This window comes from Falco peregrinus, chromosome 2, assembly GCF_023634155.1.
Source record: "Falco peregrinus isolate bFalPer1 chromosome 2, bFalPer1.pri, whole genome shotgun sequence".
Taxonomy (NCBI): domain Eukaryota; kingdom Metazoa; phylum Chordata; class Aves; order Falconiformes; family Falconidae; genus Falco; species Falco peregrinus.
The window spans coordinates 104009702-104032006 of record NC_073722.1 but is presented as its reverse complement, the minus strand read 5'-3'; the positions used below and the strand labels follow the sequence as shown (position 1 = coordinate 104032006).

Genomic DNA, 22305 nt, shown 5'->3' with positions numbered 1-22305 from the left:
GCAGGGAAGATCCAGCAGCTCTCTGCCCCTTGCATCTCCTGATACAAAACAGCAAATGGTCTGTTTGGAGAAGCAAGCATCCAGGGATGGAGGCAGAGGCACGCGTTGTTATCTCTGTGGTATCTCGGGAAGTGCTGGGAGACAAAGCACTGTGTCAGCACCGACTGTTATTTGCTGCTCTGTTGAGCATCAGTCTCATAGGCCTGCAAACCTTGTCTCAGAAACTCATCCCGCTGGAATGGATGTCAAGTTTCACCAGCTCGTCGGTTATTGTTGGCTAGAAGTGTTTCCTTGAGGGTGACTTGCAATTTGAGAAGAATTGGTCTCTGTGTGGACAGATATATCCGGGGTGCCAGGCCAGGGTTGTTGGCCTCTGCCCTCCCACCTGCTAGGCAGTGTTCCTCTAGCCAGCAGTGCTCTAAGAGAGCCCCTTTAATCAGCACAGGTCAGTCCGGCCCCATCATTGCTGGGGAGGTGATGCTTTAAAATGTGGTGCCACTGCCCGCTCTTAAACTTGAGTCTGGGATTGGGCATTTTAAGAAATTACCTGCCTGCTGGTATAGCCTGCCAGAGCTAGGAACGAGAGCGTCTGCCTCAAACAGCTGTACGAAAAGGTGTCGCTTTGCCTGCCAGAAATCACTGGGAGTACAGGACTTCAAAGGTTCCGCTCTGAGACAAGCCACAAGTTAAAATGTTAGCATCAGCCATTACAGGCATGTCAGAGAGAAGCTGTGCTGGAGCCAGCCTGTCATCTCAAGAGCACTCGTGTGTGGGGCCTGCCGTCAATTAAGGTAAAACCTGTGTGTTTCTGGAGATGCTCTTAGGTTAAGTATGGACCAGATTATCTCCTGAGGCCAAGGGTGGGTATGTGCTCCTCTGCTGCTTGGCTTTCTGCTGCCACTAGCCTTGGAGGCTGCTGTAATTTACTCCAGCAAGTAGCAGCTGCCAGTGTGTTTCCTCTTTTTCCTCACTTGTGCTTTTTCTTTGGCAGAAGAAATGATGAAGGACCCAAAGGGGCTTTTCCAGTGTCAAGGGATGTGGCTATGTAGGGGTATGCGTGACAGTTCTTCCTTTGTGTTACTGGGTGGTTAAAATGGGTAAGGGCACAGATTCCACCTCCTGACTGGAACTGCTGCGTTTGTTTTTCAGAATGTCTCCTCTAATCATGTAACTCAGGGAAATGTATAATTTTGTGTCTGTGTGTGTGATAATTCTGGTGAGGACAGGAGACAGTCTATAAAGCAAGTTCCATCCCCGAGATACATGGTGTTGTACAACTTTGCAGAGTTTGTACAATGCATGGCAAGGTTTATATACTTTTACAGGTCTGGGAAAGCCCAGGTACAGGTAGCTAGACCTGAATGTGACCTGTTGCTAACCTATGTTAGACACTGGTATGCACTTATTTAGAGATATTTATAGAAATGTATGGTTTTTTCAGAAATGCCTTATTTATAAATACCTTGTGACCTGTTTCCCCCTCCATCTCCCAAGGGGTCTGAGCACAAGAATGACCAAGGAAGTTGCAGACATGGGGCGAGGAAGTATTTTCTTTCTGCTGCTGTAGAGCTGAGTTAAAGATGGACAATGGTCTCTAGCTGTTGTTCTTTTATTGTTGTTCTTGTGATATTTATGGTAGAATTTCAGGTCTTATTTGCTTGGGAGAGCATTTTGGCTGATAGTACTGGTCTTGTCAGACCCCAGCAAGACTGGGGTTTTGGTTTACTGTCAGTTTTCTAAAACAACCGAATTAGGTAAGTTGCTGAATAATGAAGACAAACTGTCCAAGGTCATTCAAGAAGCCCAGGTTAAGAGTAAGGAATTGGACTTGGTCTTCCTGAGTCCTACTGTAATCCTGCCTTCTCCATACACCCATCCTTTCCGTCCCACATGAAAGCTCTCATCTCTGTGGCAGATAGTGACACACACAGCAGTCTGTCAGTGCATCGATGTACAAAGTCTCTTCCTGCAGTACCACCGTGCTCTCGGAACATTTCCCCCTGCTCTGCTGTGAGGACTCTGTGTCCTCTGTTTGTCTCTTGTACTTTGTTGAACTGTGATACTAAACAGGACAAAGCAAATTTATTTTCCTCATAGCTGGATTTAATTTCTTGCCGTTACATGATTGTGCAGTAGCTCTTGCTGTAGCTACCAGTGGAAAAATTACTTCATTGCATGTGACTCTGAGTCTGGCACCTTAAACTGATACTTACTGCTATTCCTGCGAAAAAATCCCAAAGAAACCCGATTTGAAAAAAAACACAACAAAAAAACCCCCCTTCAACCAACCAACCAAAAAACTCAAAACACAAACCCTCAATGTTTCTGCATCAACTTTTTGAAAATCATTCCCATCCACTGTCATGGTTTTTGTTATCTCCTTCTAAAAGAGTGAAACTGTCCCTATAAAATAGCCATGGTTGTTTCGGATGCAGCGTAAGCAAAGAGAGATGTAGGAAGAAAAAAACCCAAGCATTACTGTATTTTGTTGTTGCAGTTTAAATTTTTTCTACTTCAGTATGATGGAGTAAAATATGATGCTGACTTGAATTGGCACTGAAATTAGGTGATACTTTCAGTGATTTATTTTTATTGTGCTAGGATTTACCCACCTGGATAGTTGCAGAGAAATGTGGCACAGACTAGCAAAATGCCCTGCTGCAGATTCTGAGCCAGCCATGAAGTACCCATCTCCCCATCCCTGTCTGTGCTGAAGTGCAAAGGGAATCTGAAGTCTGTTTGGTTTATTTTGAGAGTTAATGTTCTGAACTCTGATGTTGACTCCCTTGATAACTTCATTTGTGCCTGGGAAAGCCAAATGAGTATTTTTGAAAACTATTTATACTCTGTCTATAAAGTAAACACTTCAGAAAGACTTCCCAAGTCCTTTGATGGGTTGGATGTTCAGAGAGATAGTGGTGCTTAATAGAGTTAGGCTGCTATGCATCTCTGCCACTGTTTTTTGAGTAATCTTGGGAAAAATATTTTCCTTCTCTGCATCTATTTCTCGCAGGCACAAAATGGATTTTGCAGTTCTGACCTCCTTTGAGCTCCCTGTATGAAACGCTCTGTGGATATTTGATATGTGGATCTTGGAAATTTTTAATCACTCTTTGGTGCTTTTTAATTCTTCTCCTGTGCTCGCCCACATGGTTCCTTTAAAAAGATAATGCAAATAAAATTGTGTTGCTTGTGTCAGAGGTCTTGGTCAAAGTTAATCCTATTTTATTTTAGTTAATAACTTGCATTGTGTAGTAAAGACTACATGAGTATTAGTTACACTGGAAGGTGGCAGAAACTTTGAGATCATCCATGTGTTCCAGATTAGGTCTGTCTTCATCTCTGTCATTCAAGACGGAGGTTTGAAGATATCTGGGGTTTTGTTTGTTTGGCTTTTGTTTTTTTTAAAGAATAGTGTGAGCAATGAGGGAGTTTCTACATCCTCTCTGGACAGTCTAGCTCAGTTCAAACTGATGTTGTAGTTAGAACTGCACAGTCTGTGTCTTCCCCTTTTGTTTGTTGTCACTGTCATTTTGTGTATCTACCTGTTACTGTACAAAACTGTTTCACTTACAAAACCAACACTTCTTTTGCAGCTTGAACTTCTTTTGCAGCACGTCTTTCAGAGGGGTAGAGGAAGGCTTCCAAACTGAGGCATCAGCTTCTGGCATAGTCAGTAACAAAGGCTTTCTGTGGTTGATCCGTTCTTTTTCTTTCTTTGACGTATTCCTCCCCCCTTTATCTGTTGCATCATGCTCTGAAAACTTCTGTGTCCGCCAATTAGTGCTGGAAACTTCAGTGAATCCTGACAAGCGCAAAAAGCAGCTGCCTGTTGAAACACCAGCACTTCCCCATCCCTTGCAAATACTCCCATTCATGACCTGCAAGCACCTCCCCTCGATGCAGGGGCTGTCCTGGCTGGGGAACAAACCTCCCTAGGAAAAGAGGCCTCTCCTGGGAGATGCAGAGAGGCACTTAGGTCATAAGATGTGTTTAATGGGCTTTTTAACTTTGTATTTGGCTGTCATATATTGTGTACTATACTACCTTAGTGGCCCTCTGCATGAAGTCTGTCCTGGTGATTAAAGGCTGCTCCTTAGCTATATTTAGCATATAACTATTTGTTTTATAACCAAGATCCTTCCTATGCAAACTGGAGTAGGTCAGTCTGCAACCTTGAATAAGTGGGTTTTTTTTCCTCTGGACTTCTGTTTCCCAGCTGGTAAGTTTGGCATGTTTCAGCTGATGACCAATGCACCAGCCATTCCTAATGGATATTTAATGGTGGCTAATATGGCCCAAAAAGGTAGGCTTGTGTGGAATGTGCTGCTCAGGCAGCAGAGGCTGATGTTTTGCCTTACACTAGTCATCTTTTACATGTCTGTTTCTGTAGGCTTTTGCTGGGATCTATGAAGTCGCTTTTTGAACTTGCTAAATCCCTTCTGTAGGAAAACTTCATGCTTATATGTGTCTGTATATTTATATATATTTCTAGTAAATTATACCGGCGATGGCAATGCTTCCTGCAAACTTAATCTTGATGTCTCTGAAGCATCTTTAAGCACTTTTTCCCTTTTTATCTCTGAATCCCTCCAAAGCACATTGGCTAGACAGTCGGAAGGTATGGGAGCACTTCCAGCACACTGACATGGAAATGTCAAAGTCAAGTGGTGATTTTGGGTGATCGTATGATTCAAGTTTATATAGTGCTATGATATACTCTGCCTTAGGGTGTCAGCAGCACTGATTGCCATGTTAGAAGAAGTGACAACTTGCTTTTTGTCATCCTTTTTGGATGAAACAGGACTAGTTTGCATTAGAGGCATTGTGCCTGCTCTGCATTGTAATGTAATGCTTGTAAAGATTCTGCACTTGCTTGGCTAGATGAGATTATATCTTGATTTCTGTATAAAATCATGATTGTGGTCATGCCTGGATTAGAGGAGAGGTTAACAACACTTGTGGTGTAGAAACAACCTGTTTCTCTAAGAAGTGAAAGAGCAGCTAGGGACGTGTGGTGGCTCTGGCTAGAACATATAGTGCTGCGGTCCTCCAGGAGTACGGTGGGTTGATCCATCTGTCCTGCCTACCTGTGTGCAGGCTGGGTTCCCCCTGGCAGCATCACTCTCATCTCCAGAGATATGTAATGTTAAATCCCGTTTTTAACATAGATTCATCTAGCCAGACCTGTTCCTTTTGGCTGCCTGCATCTATACATCAAGCACTGCTGTATGTGTGCTTCTCAATGGCATGGTAGTGTATCGATAGAAATGCTGATTAAAACCAGGCTGTGGAGCAGTACAGGTCTTGCAAGGTCTCTGTTGCTGCTGAAGGAGGCTGGGATTGACAGCCGTTCCCAGAGGCATGCAGCCCGGACTGTGACAGCCTCTCTTCTTCTCGCCAGCCCAACAAGTCCCACTGGAGCATGGACAGCACACTGGGCATGTTCAGTCTTCACACCTGCTTTGCAGTCTGTCTGTGTGGGATGGTGTTCTCTTTTTTTTTTTTTTTTTTTTTTCCCACCCCTTAGAAACTGTAATCTCCAACCTCCTCCAGTGTAACGTGCTAGGTGGCCATCCTATGGTGCTGCTGTGGCTTGCTATGTGGCTTAGTGCCTAGAGGCTTTGAGCTAGGATCTCCGTTTCTCTACATACGGTGCAACCCAAGATAAATGACAGCCTCTGGGGGGAAGATTGTGAGTTGTGGGTGAAAGGAATCGTGAGGCAGGAGGGCTAACATAACTATATTGACAGATAAGATCCAATTCCATACAACTTGCCAAAATTATTATGGTTTTGGTCATTGATAGGGATGTAATTTGAATAAGTGACATGTTCTTTCTTGTACTATAAGGTTTGTAAGCTGTCTAAACTCCTAGCTTTTCATCTTTTTGATGTCTCTGAAGCATCTTTAAGCACTTTTTCCCTTTTTATCTCTGAATCCCTCCAAAGCACATAGGCTAGACAGTAGGAAGGTATGGGAGCACTTCCAGCACACTGACATGGAAATGTCAAAGTCAAATACCTGTGTACTGGGGTTGCAGGTCGTAAGGTAGGAAATGCCACGATAAACGCATACTGACCGAAAGCAAACTTTCTAGATGACTGGCCTCCCTGTCTCTGCCACTGGTTATGGTGGGAGCTGTGTAGATGTGTTGCTGTCAGCTGAGGTCGGGGAAATCGCAGTATTTGTAGAGAGGCTCAGGAGAAAGCAGCAATTAGTGCATGTAGCCCAGAGGTCAGCTTCTGAAGTGGGAGGCTGAGTGCAGTCTGGTGAATGAGCAGGGGAGAGGAGAGGGGGGATGCTCCAGGGAACAACTGCATCCAGCATTGCTCTGCTGCTGCCAGCACAGCGATGGGAAGCAGGGTGCTTGAGCGTGGGGAGAGGGGATGGGGCTTACGCAGTGCCTTGGTGCTCTGGAGAGAGCGTGGGTTTGCTTCTCTCTAGCATCTTTGGTGATCTGAGATCTTCCAATAGGTACTGGTGGTGTAACCCTCCTGGTCTACCACCCTTCTATTCAAAAGCTGGTACTGTTATTATCCCTTTTGATGTGGCAAGGACATTACTGACCACTGTGGAAGAAGAAAGCAGCAGTCCTGGCTGTCAGTGCTACATTTCAACTGTGAGATGATGGTCTGTATTTCCTTTTTAGCTCACCTCCTGTTGTTGCTCATCTTACTCTTAACAGTCAGGGTGTGAAGGTGGGTTAGTTATTCTTTCAGTTTTGGGGAACATTTGCTTTGTTTGGAGGATTAAGATGGTATTAGCTCATACTATTTGGCACAGAGTTTGTCCAAGGCCTGATAAGACGTCGCCTGGGATGCAGCGTGTGTTTTGGGTTGCCATGTCTAAAATGGACTGATTTCAAGTGATGGAGGTTCAGTGAAGGTCTTCTGAGATGAACCAGGAAATGATGAGTCTGATATCTCAGGACCTCTCAAAGGAGAGCATTGGTTGTTCAAAATGACGTAGTGAAGGTGGAGAAAGGGCAAAGCTGTCTCATGGGGGCTGGACACAAAGAGAGAGTGTCAGAGTTGTGCAAAGGGCAGAGTAGGTACGTGGGCAGAAAGTTGGATAGAATAAATCTGGACCGGCAACTGGCTGGGGCGATTCCCAGCCAGCGGAGGCTGAAACTAATGCTGCTGAACTCCAGGAACAAAAAATCTTGTAAGGTGGTTTTATAACTAAGCAGTTATAAAAATAATAAAAAAAACCCCAAACAACAAAACCCAAGGGGTTTCATCAGATGTAGGGTAGGCTCTTCCTGTCTTGCATCCCTGCCTGAAATTTCAGCAGCTTGTGGAGAGGCAGGGTCAATTGTCCCTTAATGTGACGTTGCATTGGGGTACTTCTGAGGGGTTTTCTGTACCAGCTGTTACACTGACAGTACCAGCGGCCGAGGGCAAGGCTTTGTTCTTGTCCCTGCTATAATGACCAGGTCTCCACTGCATAATGAATTGCATTAAATGTGTGACTGCATTAGCTTGATGTCTTTTCCTAGTACACTTGAGGGTGTGAGGATATTGGACAGCATTAGTGGGTCACAGTGGTGGCTTCAGTGCCAAGTTCAATGTGACCCAAGGTATTTTGTATTACACCAGAAACATACTGCATTCCACCCCTATTTTCTTTGCTTTTCACTGTATCGTTTGGAAGTTTGAACTGGTACAACTGCGCTATCATCAGACAGGCTGTCGTAACACTGCACTGAAAATGAAAACAAAATTCCTAGTTTCAAAAAAACTTAAACGTACAAAGAGAAAGAGAAGAAACTTGCAAGGCCAGTTGTTTTCCATTTTCAGCTATCTGTTGCTCCAGTCTTTCAGTTACAGTCTACAAACCCACGCTGGCCTGCACATTGCAGGTGTAGGCTGTAAAAAGGGGGGAAAAAATCAGGGCAGGAGGGACCTGGGTCCTGTTTTTGTTTCATAATCAAAGTCCAGGGCAGAGGTTAGACTACAGAAGTGCACAAATCAAAATCTTTTACGTTAACCTGAACTCCAGTGAATAACAGATTAAGTGCCAGGCTGAGCTTTAATGCTGCACTAAATCAAGCCATCAAAAGCCAGGAAATTCCTAAAGTTCAGATCCTTCTGCAGTTCTGCACAGGGTGCGTAGCATGGCTGAGTTATTGTATAGCTCACATTCAATTAAAGAAATTGTTTCTCCAATAGTAAAATACCAAACCATTATAATGGAATATGCTTATCATGTATCACAATGCTTCCTGCACTCTGCCTGCTCTCCGCATGTTTCTTTTCCAGATACTGCTTAATGACTAATAACACTTTCTGTGAATAGGAAAATTGGGTTTTGTCAAAGCCCCTTGAGTTGTAGGGAAACCTTTCATGGAACTGAGTGGCCAAATCTGAATTGTCCTGGAGGAATAGCAGTTCTGAAATCTCTGTGTATATTCTGCTCCCTTCCCATGTGAACTGTGCAGTTTTGCTGTCATGCCCCTATATATTTCTGTAGGCAGTGACCCCTGCCCCCAGGGCTTAACTCCAGGGTGCATAAACTTATGTAGATCCAAGACCATACCCAGGATTTCCCCCCACAAATTAGAGATAGTTTTGCTCTGCAATTAGCGCCGAATTGTTGCGATCTACTGTGCCAGTTTTCAGTAGGCATTTTGCCAGCCTGGGGAGCATGAGCTCATCAGCAAGCCCATAATTACTTCCCAGTTTGTATGTGATGACTTCCTTGAATGTCCTTTGTTTTTTTTGCCCCACTTTGCCTCAGGTTTTGCATTGTGGTTTTTAGTTGGAGTGCAGTGGTGTGTTTTTGCACATTCTTCCTTTAATAACCATTGTTTTGTAACCAAATCACAGGCTGATTAGTCTATCATAGTGGTTAAAGCTAGTTTAAAAAAATGTCTTAAGTTTTTAAATAAAAGACCTCTAGGACCTTTTGCATTCTTGCTAATTATTACAAAACCTGAGCGGGAAAGAGGAGCGAACACAGGCTTTTTTAGAGATTAACAACTTTTCAGACATGTATAAGGGAGGCTACATACTAACAACAGAGTTCATGGCTGAAGAACCTGTGTGAATTCTCAGCTGCAAGGGAGAAAAAACTACTGATAACTGACAGAGGATACAGGTTCCCCTGGTTTTCCCTGTGTGTAACTAAGCTAATATACTCCTTCCTTTCATTCCTGTAGTACTCTACCTCCATTTCCTCTATGGGAGGAGGAAAGGTTTTCTTGGGAGAAGAGTCTGACATGAATTAAGAATGAGCGTCTCTTATTTCCTCTGTACTTCAATTAAGTGAAAGGATTTAATCCTAATCTGCCACGTGCTTCAGAAATAGATTTCTGATTGCTTGTCGGAAGGAGTAACTAATCGGAGAAGTGAGAAGATGATGGTATGATTACCTTGGATCGGATGGAACATCTTAAGGAATTAAAAGATAAAATTGCCCTTTCTTCTCAGCATAATCATGGTCTCTATTAGCAAAGCTGCAGTTTGGCTTTATCAGATCCTGTCTCTATGTTGATTGGATTCATTTCCTGTCCCTTTTGCAGAAGACTGAGCCGCTTGAGCCTGGCCTTTGGATTTTTGATTTCAAGGCAAAATTCCGTTCTTAAACCCCTTGGCTCATCTTTGCAGCATGGCCAGCGTTGTGGGGTCATGAGACTGGGGCACCACATCTTGACCTGCCCTTGCCTCTGCCATGCCATCAGTTTGGCAGTGATGTTATGCTAGAGTAATGACTCTAGGAGATGAAGCTTTATTGCCTGAAAATCTCATTTTCCTGGGGTGGGGAAGGTGCAGAAAAGCTGGGAAATATGAAGCGGATGCAACCAAATGCTTAGAAACAAGAGATGAAATAACTTTACGTAACTTAAAATAAAATCAATATCTTTAGGTGAGTAAAGGATTTCTGTAAGGCCTAATAAATGAATACCAGGGTTGGCACTGAAAGCTTTTTGCCTTTATTCTGTCTGCTTATTGTTGAAGTGAGTGCAAAGCTCCTCCAGCAATCAGTGGACCAAATTCTTCTCTAGCAGTTTGTTTCCAGGGAGGTGTCGGGCTTCAGGTATTGTTTTCAGCATTTACAGTGCCTGATGTTGAAGGCTTCTGCAAGCAGTAATGCTGTTTTCACTGGGAAATTTTGCATGGGTAGTGTGACACATGTGAGAGTGAATTGCTGGAACGGGCAGTTGTGGGTCTTACAGAGGCTAGGGGACCGAATCCAGAAATCTCTTCAAGGCTCTGTACTCTTTCTGAAATACAAAGCCAGAACATGGATAGAGAATTAAGTTCCTGCTTGAACATTTAACTCTCCTGAACATGCATGCAAAGGATGTGTGGAAACCAAAGTGCTGTTGGATCTTCCCCAGCTGCGCATTGTACAGCAGCATGTGGGATTATTTCTCTTTCCTATAGATGATGGGGATTTACCTTGCAGGCGTGAAATGCACTTTCCATTACTCCATATGGAGTCACTGTTATTACGTTGTCGGAGCAGCTGCAGACAGAATTCCTGGTCTTCCCAAGCTGTGTCTTTATTATTAATGCAAGAGTCTTTGTGCAGATTCAGCCACACCACCACGTCTTATGATAGCCCTTGAAATGGCTGAAACTCTGCTTGGAGATGTGCTGCCATAGGGCTGCGTCCCATGTCCTGGTGTTCCTCGTCTTTAGTACAAACATGAGGAAAGCTGGCATAGTGTTTTGAATAACGGCACAAAGAATTACTTGTCAAAAGATTATCTTAGATGGGAGTGGCTAAAAACAGAAGGACTTCTATTGTGTAAACCTTTCCCTATCCAAATAGTTGTCTTTGACTCATGCAAATAATCAATGACTTCAAGATAATTTAAAAGGAAAAAAAAAAGTGTTTTAGTGCTTCCCTGCATTGTCTTTGTTTATCATTAACCTTCTGTACAACATAACCTCAATTTCCTCAGTCTGATAACTAGATGCTGTTCTTTACCTTTTTGTAATTGGCCCTTGCCCTGAAAAGGTGTGCGCATGACTGACTGCAAACTTAAAATTTTATTTCTTGCATGTGGATTTCCAAATTCAGAAAATTAGAAACCTAAATTTTGGTTCTCACTTTTTTGTCTACATGTTTAATTTTAAGAAATAAGGAGCTAATTCTTCCCAAAATATTGCAGGTACCCAACTGTTACAGTAATGTTCAGATACAGCTGATCTAAATTCCAATTGGGTCTGCATTCAGAATGAAATCCCTGTGCCTTGCCTCAGGTTTTGTGTTGGGTAAACACTTCTTATGTCTAGATCCGTCCAGAAGGAACCACCAGGCGCAGGATGGGATTCAGGCTGACTCAATCTGGTATCTGGAAACCTGTTCCAGTGTCTTGCAGTTGTTTTGCTCAATATGTTGAGGTGAACAGATCCTTTGATAGGCGTGTACCCATGAAGGCTTTCTTCTGGGGAGTATGTTGAATCTTTGAGCCTGCTTTGTTATGTCCTTCTTGAATGGGATGGTATTCCACGTGGCAAGCCAGTACTCATGTGCCTTGTCGAGGGCAGGAGGGATGGATGATGCAAAGAACCTTGTGGCTAAGCTATATTGCCAAGACTGACAAAGGCTTTTGCTTCCAACCCTTGTGTTATTATTCCTCTACCACATTTGAGAAATAATTGAAGTCTAAGCACCTCCCAATTGTTCTTCTGTTTTACTGTGTGCTGTTCTGATGCCTGGCCAGCATTGTGGATACTTGTATGTCCATATCCATGTGTTGCTCCTGGTAAAAGATATTTTTTGGATGTACATCTGTACTTGGTTGAGAACTGTTCCCCTTTTTCATTCTGAGCCTGGGTGACTCAGATCCAGCTGTCCTCTTTTCTGATGGAAAAATGGAGAACAGAATATTTTGGCCATTTGAAGCAGGCTTTCATATTGTGCATTCCTGGGATGCTTTTCTTGATTGTGGGAACAGACAGAACCATTCATCCCAGTATGAAAAGATTGCAGGAAGAATCTAGCAGAGACCTAGAAAATCCTTTTAATCTGTGTCATCTTAGAAAAGGAAGAAAAACAAAATAAGCGGAGCTGGTGGCCCCGGAGTATCCACAGGGGCATATGTTGGTTTTTTCTTTTACTGTGTCTCTGGAGAAAGTCACATCTCCATGAAGTTATATGGGAAGGCAAAGCTTACAGCCTGTGCAGGTAATATAGGGAATAGGAAAGAGAAAATGTGTCATGTGTTTCTTAGGCCACATGCATCATCATATTTGCCTGTGTTCAGCATCTACTACTGGAAATGGAGAGATTTTGTTGGGGTTTTTTTTCTTTTTTTTTCATTCCAGAAAGGCTCTGTTAATAGAGCCTGTTGGGATGCTGAAGGTACAATGCAGGAGCTCAGAGCAGGTTGTTATCTCTAATGGAGCAGGGCAGAGCCCTGTGGAGATACTGGCCTATGTCCCAGGGCAAGGCTATTTGTGCAGCACAAAAGCTGCATCACTTGGTTGGGAGCTGACATGGGACTTGGATGGTTCAGAGCAGCATTGCTCTGGGTGGTGAAGATGACCTAATGGTGTAATTTGGAAGAGTTCCATGCTTGGCATTCAGCGCTTCCTAAAAATCTGCTCACATTTTGGTGTTGAAATAGGGGAGAAACTAGTGACAGAGAAGGAAGATCTATCCTTAGCAGCAGGCATAGACTTCTTTAAAAATGTTCCAGATGTATGTATGTTTGTTTTTTTGTTTTGTTTTTTTTAATGTATTTATTTCTAACAAGCTGCATTTATAGTAAAATTGACTTAAGTTCATCCTCATTTACCTGTGTGGTAATGAGTGTGCAGGTATACACTAAGGCACTTGTCCCTGTTACCTGGCTTTAGTCAGTCTGCAGCTTGTGGAGATGGGAATGACCCTTCAGATAGGTGAGTTCCCCCCCATTTTCTGTGACCCGCTATGCAGCGAGTGTAGCTGGAGAGGGGGTATCTGACTGATGCAGGGTAGCACTTCAGAGGTTTTTGAATCTGTTGTGGAGTGTGGAGACCCCAATGAGTGTGGCTGTGAACTAGTAGTGATTGTATTTCAGGATAAAAGAAGCTATCTGTTTGGAGGGTAGCTTAATTAGCAGCCTGTGGAGTTCATTTGTTTTTCAGCATTAGTATGTTGAAGGCAAATGTGTTTGCATAAAGGTTTCTGGCAGGAATCTTTATGCAGTGGGAATGCACTTCCTCTTATTTCTCTCCCCCTGCATAAAAATAAAATCCAGTCATTCTGAGAATGAGCAGAATATCCCAACATCCTGTGATTTGTGTGGCCAGCTGATCTTCAGGGATAATGAGTAGCAGAGGGAGAATGAAATGAAGTTCCCTGTCTCTTCATAGATGGGCAACAAAATAGAGGAGCAGACTAAATTCAGTCTCCCTAAAGTTTATGTGGTTCTGGCTGTAAAATTAGGGATCTAGAGACTCCCTCTAACAAAGGCCTGAAAACACTGTAAAATATTTTTATTCTTTTGCACGCTTCCCTGCTTAATTTCTTCTCTACTACTATTTTATCCTTCCCATGTCCTTATATCCTCATTCCCCCATCCATATTCCTGGTTGTGGATTCAACCAACCATCATGTTTTACGTGGAAGAACCAGAATCCCCAGCTTGCTTAATTGCAAGTACAGCATCAAACCTTGCAACCAAAAGGTAGGACGGAGCGATGCGATGTGTGAATCTAGGAGTAAGGGCATATCGTGAAGAAAGCAAACCTGCAGGTTGAAGGTGATGGAGATGCGGCAAGCTCTCTTATTAGACCACATCACCTGCCACCAGAAGTGCTAGAAATTGAGTTGCTCTGTAAAATCAAAGCTAGCCCTGGGCAAAATGTGTCATGTGAGATGGGAGTGGGTGGGAGGGAGGGAGGGAGGTGTCTGATGGCTTGACAGATAGGAGGAGCCAGGCTGATCAATATTTCTCACCTCCAGATTCTGTTACTTGTCTCCCTCTTTTATGCTAAGTAGAGCTGGAAACTGCAGCCTCCAGTCTAGCTCTGTGACAGCATCTGGTCCTTGCTGGCTGTGTTGCAGGAGGGCTGTTTTCTCTCTTCCTTAATAAGAACTGCTTGCTCTTATCCATTGTTCCTTTTGCTGGTGATGTGATCTGAGCATCCCACTCCTTGTGAACAGCCCTGACTTGTGTGTAAGCTAAATACTCCCCAGTTGGTGCTGTCTGCAGGTGTCTGAAGCCACCCCAGGTGTTGAACACCCTTTGTGGGGTACGTGGGGAAGAGACAAGGCTTGATCCTTTGGGTTTTCACTCGGACACCCTCCCCAAGCTGTCTCTGCCAATCCTGCCTTTCCTTGTCTCTAAACCGGTGTGGGACAACTGACTCTTACTGTTGAAACAGTCTTTGGTGTCTCAGATATTCTTCAGGAATACAGCTTTGGAATTCTCCTTGTGGTTTTTCCTCCCCTGTGTCTGCTTGCAGCTTTCCCTGGAGCCCTGCCAGCTCTCCCCTCACTGACCCAGCCTGTGTTGAAATCCTTACTCATGCCTTAATCACTTCCCGATCCCACTATTGCAATCCCCCCTTCCCCCACCCCGCCTAGCAGCATCTGCAAATCTTTGCTACATTAATTCTCAGGGGGGCTGCCTGCAGCAGGCTGCCTCCTTCCTTGGCCCAGGAAGTAGGTCTGGGTGTCCCCCGGCTTCTGGCTGCTCCTTGGTTTGCTCTCCTTGCAATTCCCTTTGCAGTTATATCCGAGTTGTCCCTGGCTCGCTCTGCTGCCACCTTCTTCCTTCTGCATCCCAGCCTGCTCAGCCAGCCAGCCTTAGCTTCCTTTGGGCTGATGGTCTCAATATTTTGATTATTTTTCTTTATCCATTAGGAATGTTTTTGCGTGTTTTTTTTTTAAGCAACTTAGTAATTTCCTTTGTTTTTCTTTTCTTTGGCATAAAACTTTTTGCTTGAGTTGTGTGCTTGTTAATGCAACATCCTTGCAAGGAATTTGGAGGTTTTATTCTGTTTGCCTGCCGGGAAGGGTGATGTGACTTCACTAATAAATAGTTGGTAGAGTCATGCTTACGTTTCAGAAAGTTGGGTTGTTTGGTTTTTTTTCAGTCTTGCTGGAAATCCATGGGGTCGGATGCCCTTTTTCTGTAACAAGGTTTTGGATTTGCTTTTAAAGGAGAGGAGCTAAAAGCCCCATCTTGGACACTGGCTTCTTCCTTCCTTCTCCTGTCAATTTTCAGAGGCTGCCTTGAAGTCTTGTGAAAATGGGGGCCGTGCCCCGAAGGTGTTGTGCTGAGGGTTGTTAGTGTGCCTTTGGTAAGGGCTCTGACAGCAGAACTGGGTCCTGGCTGATGCGTGAACTGAGGCTTTAGAATTTAAAAGCAGTTAACAGTTTCAGTCACTCAAATCCCAAACTGAATTTATGTTCTTGTTGAGTGGTTCTTGGAGATTTCAGCTTTGGTCCAGGACTCCAGGTTTAAAGTGAGACTGTGAGATTGAGGAAAAGGATGTAACATTGAGATGGGAGATGAAGAAAATGATCACCCTTGTTTTACAGGAGAAGAAATGAAAGATCCTGACTCTTCTAGGGATGTGAGGAGGGAGCTGGGTACTGCTTTCTGGGGAGCCTGTTCAGTGCTTTCCCACCCGTTCTCAATCTGATTTCCTTGTGCTGTTATCTCCCAGGTCCGTGACAATGGAAGATGAGGTCTATCATCCAGAAGCCTGAACGGTGATACCAGGACAACCCTTCGAGACACTGGCAACACAAGCCTGAGATACGGGAGGCAGCAAACATGCTGAAGCCAAGTGGACTTAAAATCCCCGGCAGGGCTGGGAAGCACTCCAGCCCAGTGGGACGGGCATCAGGGACCACTGCAGCTGCTGTTACCACTGGTTCAAAAGAAGGTAAGGACTTGATCTGGCAGAGGCATGAGCTGACCCAGGTGATTACCAGGCTTAAAGGCAAAGGCCTAAAGGTGCCAGTGTTCAGCAGGATGTGAAATTCCTCATCTGTACCTAGACTGATTGTGAGCATGGATCAAAACAAGTGCAGTGGGGTGAGTAAACAGCCTCCCTCTCCCAAGTAATGCACAAAACAGGCAGGTTGTGGAGTGGGTGGGAGGCAGATGGATCCACTGGTGTTTAGAGCGAATAGAGGGAGATGCTGCCTCCTGTCTTGCTTGTTTGCATGTGTGTACTCTACAGATGGTAACATTTGAAGAGCTGGTCATAACTGGGCAGATGAGAACCTCACCCATGACTTTCTTAGACATTGTCCTATAGCCATTGCTTCTGGCCTGTGATAACACAACAGTAAGAACCAGGCACTTAAGGTGATTTCTCCTCTGCTGGTTGCCTTGAATTAGTGCCTTTGAACAGAATAATTTGAAACAATGGTGTTTGAATAATGACTTATCTAGACATCCTTGTACATGCTTTGCTGTCTGTTGATCTATATCCAGTGTATAAATAAGCCATACAGACTGCCTTTATGCAGTATAATAAACACTTCAAAAGTGATTGAGATGTGTTTTGCTTAAGACTCATTCTGGCTTCTTTGATTGCTGGGTATTTTTTTTAATTAGAAATAATTTAGCAAATATTAAAGGTGCAAGTTTTGCATGTAATGCATTTTATTTCACTGTGTTACAAAAGGCTTTCTGCTTGGTTCTGGGGAAAAGCATCAGGGTTATGTATGTCCGATCAATTGCTTGTATGTTCAGTATGTTACGCTTCCATTTGAAAATGTCACTTGTTGCTTTTTGAGATTTGTCAGCCTTTTGTCCCATAATAGTTCAGGCCACTGCCCACATGCCTGGTTAGTTTGCTATATATCTCAGTCCAAAAAATACATAGCATTTGGCAGAAGCAGGAAAGCTTTGACCTTTCAGCCAACATTTTTAGTATAAGGGATAATATTGGACAAAATATCCTTTAGCATGCTAGGATAAATTAGTCTATGATAATGACATTGTAAAAATGAGGGTCACCAGGCAATGTTCTCTCTTGTCAGAGTAATGCGGAAGTGTTAGTTATTTAAACAAAACAAACAAAACCCCCCCCCATCTCTGAAGTTTCTGTTGTGTTGGGGCATGTGACCTTGTCCCATGAACACCCTCCACAGGACTTCCATGCAAAGACCCTGCTTGCTGCTGAGCGACCCTGGCTCTGCTCCATTATTACACATCAGCAGCCCTGCTTTGCTCATGGATTTTTTCAACTGAGCTTTCTCTTCTTTCAGTGACTGATAGCGTATATATCATCTCTCCCACTCAGTAAATTCTTTCCTTGAACAGTATTGTAAAAATCATGGTCTTAACTTGGTATTTTGCACATGTGCAAGGTCTTGTTTGAGGGGCCAGTCACTGCATGAGATCATGGGCTGAGTTCCAGGTCCTTTGGTGTAATACAGTATTGTAGAGAGTGGAGCAGCACTGCTTTTCCTTGGCTGAGGACTTGGCCTTAGATGTAGAGATTTTTTTGAATTGCACTTTTCTGTGTTTCAGTGGGTTTTAATATTAGAAAGACTAATTTCTGTATTTAGTATCCAAATCAAAGATATTGAAACATCCTTATATCTGTTTGCTAGAGAGAAGCGCAAACTGACAAAGGAAATTCTTAGGATAAGGTTTCCAGGTTTGGCTGTTTATTTTGAAGTTATTCCCCAGACCCGTTTCTGTATTTCCCCCTTGTTTCTCCTCGCACCTAGCTGTGATTGAGAAATGGAGGACTCCAGTGAAGTAACTAATAGCTACCAGTTGTGAATCTCTCAGGGTTCTTCGCGCTGGATTTTTAATTGCAGTGTGGCATGGAGTTACTTTCAGTTGATTTTATCACTTTTAAAACAACACCAAAATGAAGGAAAAGATCTGAGGCCTGTCTTCCCCTCGGAGGCTTTGCACAGAGGTGTCTTGGCAAACACAGTTGGCGTGTGTGTTGCAGTATGAAAGAGTTAGTCAGCGTGGATAGGCAGCGCAGATAGGCAGCACTGGGGTCCGATGCAGCCTTCCAGCTGAATGCGGTGCTTGTTTGCTGGAGCTTCTTTGTGCCTTGTTCAGCCACAGCCATTTGTCACTGTGATAGATGTGCAGCAACGCCGGCCGAGCGTGGGCAGAATCTGCACCAAACTGAGTGTGACCTTTGCCTGAGTAGTTCTAAAATGAGCTTTATTCCTGGACAAATGAGTGTATGGAGAAGGGGAGAAGTCTCGGAGTGGTGGGTTGGTACTGTGCAGCCTGCTGCTCCTCTACCTGTCAGGGTGGTGCAGGGGGGCTTTCAGGAGTTATGGAGCTGCTGGAGCAATCACAGCACCCAGCTGGTCCTACCTGGAAGGTGAGAACAGAGCACGACAGGGCTGCTCACCCAGTGTATGTGAGGTGGATAACTGCAGTAGGGCTTGTAGCATCATCTTTGGTGTCATCCCTTGTGTCATCTTGCTCTGTGTCCTGCCCAAGAGCTACCACTGTGTCTGCGCAGGGCCTGTACCTGCTGTTCTTCCTGGCAATCTCTCCAAAGGCCTGGCCAGGCCCTCGCTGCCTCCTGCTCCTCTCCTTTCCAAGGGTAATTTGAAGTGGTGAGCAAAGCGTGCATCCCAAAATCCTATTGACTCGGCTACGCGCCCTTCTCTGAGAGTGGCAGTGTCTGTGCTGGCTGTGGGGCCTGGCTGCAGCGCAATCATGAGTTTCAGCCTTTGGTGGGGAGAAACTCCAAGAGAATATTCTTTTCTTTCTGTCAGAGTGGTTTAATTCTATTTCAGAGCCAAGTGTCCACATTACTAAAATAGTAACCACAGCAGGCACTGACATAAACTTTGAGGATGCCTGCAGGCAGAGTATGTGGTGGTAGATGGCTGTGGAACTGGATTTCATTACCTTTCCTGGGATTGATCAGGACTGGGCCACAGGAGGGTGATGGAGCTTTGGTCCATCCTCACATTCTTCTGTCTTGCTAACCTGTCACTTACCCTGTGGCCTTTAAGTGCATCACTGCTGTTAATTCATGGCAGTACTGATAACCCAGCTTTATCAAGAGGAAATAACAGCCCTCAGACTGGCATGTAGTTAGGTCTGGTACTGTGCAGTCAGCGCTGAGCGCTTTCCCCAGTGTCATGGCATTTGGAGCCTTTCTAATGTACAGAGGGACCATGGCTGAGATGGAGAGGCTGAAAACCATTTTCTTCTGTATGTTTAATGTTAATATTTCAGAAGGCTTTTTCTGCTTCCCTCTTCTGTCACTGTCCAAGAAAGTGCCTTTGTGATACATTGGGTGTCTGCTGGGAAGTAAAGATCCTCTAAAGATACCAAGCTTTACATCGGGTCTTAAAAAGTTGCATGAAGGAGGCTATGTGCAAGGCATTTGAGAAGCCCAGCAGAAACCATGAGCTCCGCTTTGTGCCATCTTTGAACATTTGCATGAGCTCTGTGCACTGAGGGTGCTTCCTGGGAGACTGTCAGGGTTTGCCTGATTCCAGGGGGATCTGATTGTACTGGAGTTTTCTGAACTTATGTCTTGCCTCCACACTTAACCTGCCTCTTGCCAGAAATGCCGAAAGAGACTTTGCCATTTTTTTTTTTAAATGCATTTGGTGATCCACTTGATCCCTGAAGCTTGATGGAAGAAAACCAGTGTGGCTTAGATTACAAAATACAGAGCTCTGCAACATTGATCTCTATGAATTTGCTACCTTGGGGGAAGACAGAAATTTCAAAAGCTTGAGGTATAGTTGCAAAAGTAAACCATAAATCTAATCAAGTGCAGAATTAAACTGGAACAACGTACAGTCTGTTGGCTGACTGTCTCTTGGCTCTGGTAGCCTGGGACTGGCTCAGAAAGACCCCACATCAAGGTTACATCTGGAAGACTGGGTGTCAAAAGAAGGTGCTTGTTCTCCAGTTGTACCTGAGAGTTGTCAGAGCCATGAGATGCAAATAAATTTTTAAAAGCTTCATACTTTCTTCCTCCTACCTTAAGCTCAGACCATAAGTTGATCGGCCTTGTCTGCAAAAGTACAAGTAGATCTACTTCCCATTTTTCTTAGTCTGGAATACACAAAGATGCTTTTGATTTCTTCTTTCTCTTTTCCCCAGCACTCTGTTCATATTCTGTTGTAGAAAGTCAAGTGTCTTTCATCCATCTCTTGACTCTTTTTTTTTTTCCCAGGCAGTGGAGACGTACCCTGTTAAACATTTCCATGTACTCTTGACAACTCACATCTTATATAACAGAACAGAGGACTGATGCAAATGTAAGATGCTGTGTGTGCATGCATATATAATTTCATAGTTCATAGATGTAGGTTTCTATAGAGACCAAATATGATGTAGACCTATCATAGCACATGTGACAAGCTGGCTCAGTATGTCAGAGCTACTTTTCCTGAAAACTTACTCAGAGCCCCTGTTTCCTACCAGCTCATGGAGTGTCCTTTTTGAACTTTCCTAGAGCGGAGAGTTATTTGGTCTCCTATCTGAGCCGGCAGTTCCAAAGACCTATGAGGTATAAGGGCTTTTTGTGGTGGTATTCTGGGTTAGGTGCATTGGCTTCTTGTGGATGGAGGTGCCTTTTTTTTTTTCTTTTTTTTTTATTGTGAAAGAGAGCTGAAATGAGTCACTTCCACTGAAAGTCAGTGGAGGACTGGCACCTGACATGGATTCTTGGAAAACGTTAACCTTAATGAGTGGTCTCCACATCAGCTATCCCCCTCCCTCCTCTCCCATAAAGCTGGAACAGTGGAAAAAATTTCTGCTGCTTTGTGGGAATTATTTTCCTTAAAAATAGACTGAAAATTCATCTCTAGCTGTCTCAGGAGAGGATTTCCCACAAATGCATTGGCTTATTTCCCATGCTGCAAGTGAAGAAAGTTACTGCTCTCAACCCCATGCACAAGAGAGGTTTCTGTGCAAGAGGTGTGGGTCACTAGCAAAGGGCTCAATATAATGTTTGGAACTCTTGTTACTTACAAAGCTCGTATGTCTTGGTTTCTTTGTGATTCTCCTCCTGGAAAAGCCTGCTTTTGCCTGGAGTTGCAAGATGGAGAGAGAATGGAAGCTGTGATGAATGGGTCCACACGGCCCTCCCAGCTGGTGGAACAGGTGAAAGCCACTGGGAAGGGAAGCGTTCACATTTCACGCTGTTTTTTTGTCTGCTCAGAGCAGCATTAGAGTAACTTGGTTAGAGGAGAAAGTTTTGGTTTTCATACTGCATTTTGCTGTCAGCTAGCTCTGGTGTTCATTTACAGTGTTTTTTATGGTTCTTAAATCTCTTCAATTAAAGAATTCTGGCAAAAGGAGGAGGGAAAAAAGGAAAATTAGTATTTGCAGATGGAGTGGGGCAACACTGGGGCTTCAGCACTGGAGGCAAAAAAGCCCAAACCTGTTAACACTTTGTGTGAGACTTAAATGCATCCAGTCTGACTCCAGTCTCGATCTTGAATTTTACAGATGGATCCCATCTTTCTGAATGGGCAGATGCAAGTATCTGTGACCTGAATATCATATTTAGGCATGGCTATGAGTACTAAAACTGCTTTTCAGTGGGTGCTGAGTTTTATTGCCAAAAACTATATTTTGACAGCTAAACTATACAGCATTGCCAGGAGCCTGGGAATGCCTTCTCATTTTCATGTAAGTGTACATACATTATTTCTGATGAAAAATAAATGCACAGGACTATTAATATCTGCTGGCATAATATCTGCCTTTGCAAGCACTGTATGAGACTTTTGTTCACTAAAAATAAAAGCAAAGTGGACTGGAGCGCTCACAGGGCTATTAAAGAGCACTAGATGACTGGCTCCATAGAGTAATTAAACTAAGTATGTTGTAATGAGGGTTTTATAAGCTTGAGCTGTGCTAGTTTTTGGGGTAGTTAGTTGCGCTTGGTTTCTGGTTGCTAATCAGCTGAGGCTGGTTTCATCCCCAGGGGATGATTACTGCTGTGCTGAGGGGATGAGCTTCATGTTGTTCATGCAGCAGCTGGGACGTGTTTGCTGAGTGCAGTTGCTGAGTTTGCATTAGGTGGGATGCGTGATCAGAGCTGTCACTCCAACCTGAATGTGATCAGTCACTCCTAGCACCAGCAGATAAGGAGAAGAGGCCAACAGAGAGTTGGACAGACTCCATGGGTTACCTCCCAGGTGCCTCTTTGCAATTAACAGAGGTTTCCTTTGCAAATGGTGTGGTGTGATCTTCTTACCAGGGTTGAATCTGGTTTTGAGTCTTCTGTTTGGGTGGGGGGGGGGTGGGGGGGGAGCGAGTTATTTTTTTTTCTGATTTGTTTTCTAGAAATGCAGGTCTCGTCTGAGGGCTGCTTCTAGTTTTAGACTCAGCAATTGTGTGTGGCTAAGTCTCTGCATATACCTTGGCCCCAT

The 22305-nt window shown here is 44.0% G+C and overlaps 1 protein-coding gene across 9 annotated transcripts in view; it reads left to right on the top strand.

Moving 5' to 3' along the window:
• Positions 1 to 22305, top strand: part of CLIP2 (CAP-Gly domain containing linker protein 2) — a 96361-nt gene that overhangs the window by 17202 nt on the left and 56854 nt on the right. For all 9 annotated transcript variants that reach the window (XR_008745753.1, XM_055795600.1, XM_027790993.2 and 6 more), the window contains one exon: positions 15621 to 15842. Coding sequence is in view for 8 of the 9 variants with exons in the window: in XM_055795600.1 (XP_055651575.1) it covers positions 15731 to 15842 (112 nt within the window). In the remaining variant the exon portion in view is untranslated. The remainder of the gene's footprint in view (positions 1 to 15620; positions 15843 to 22305) is intronic.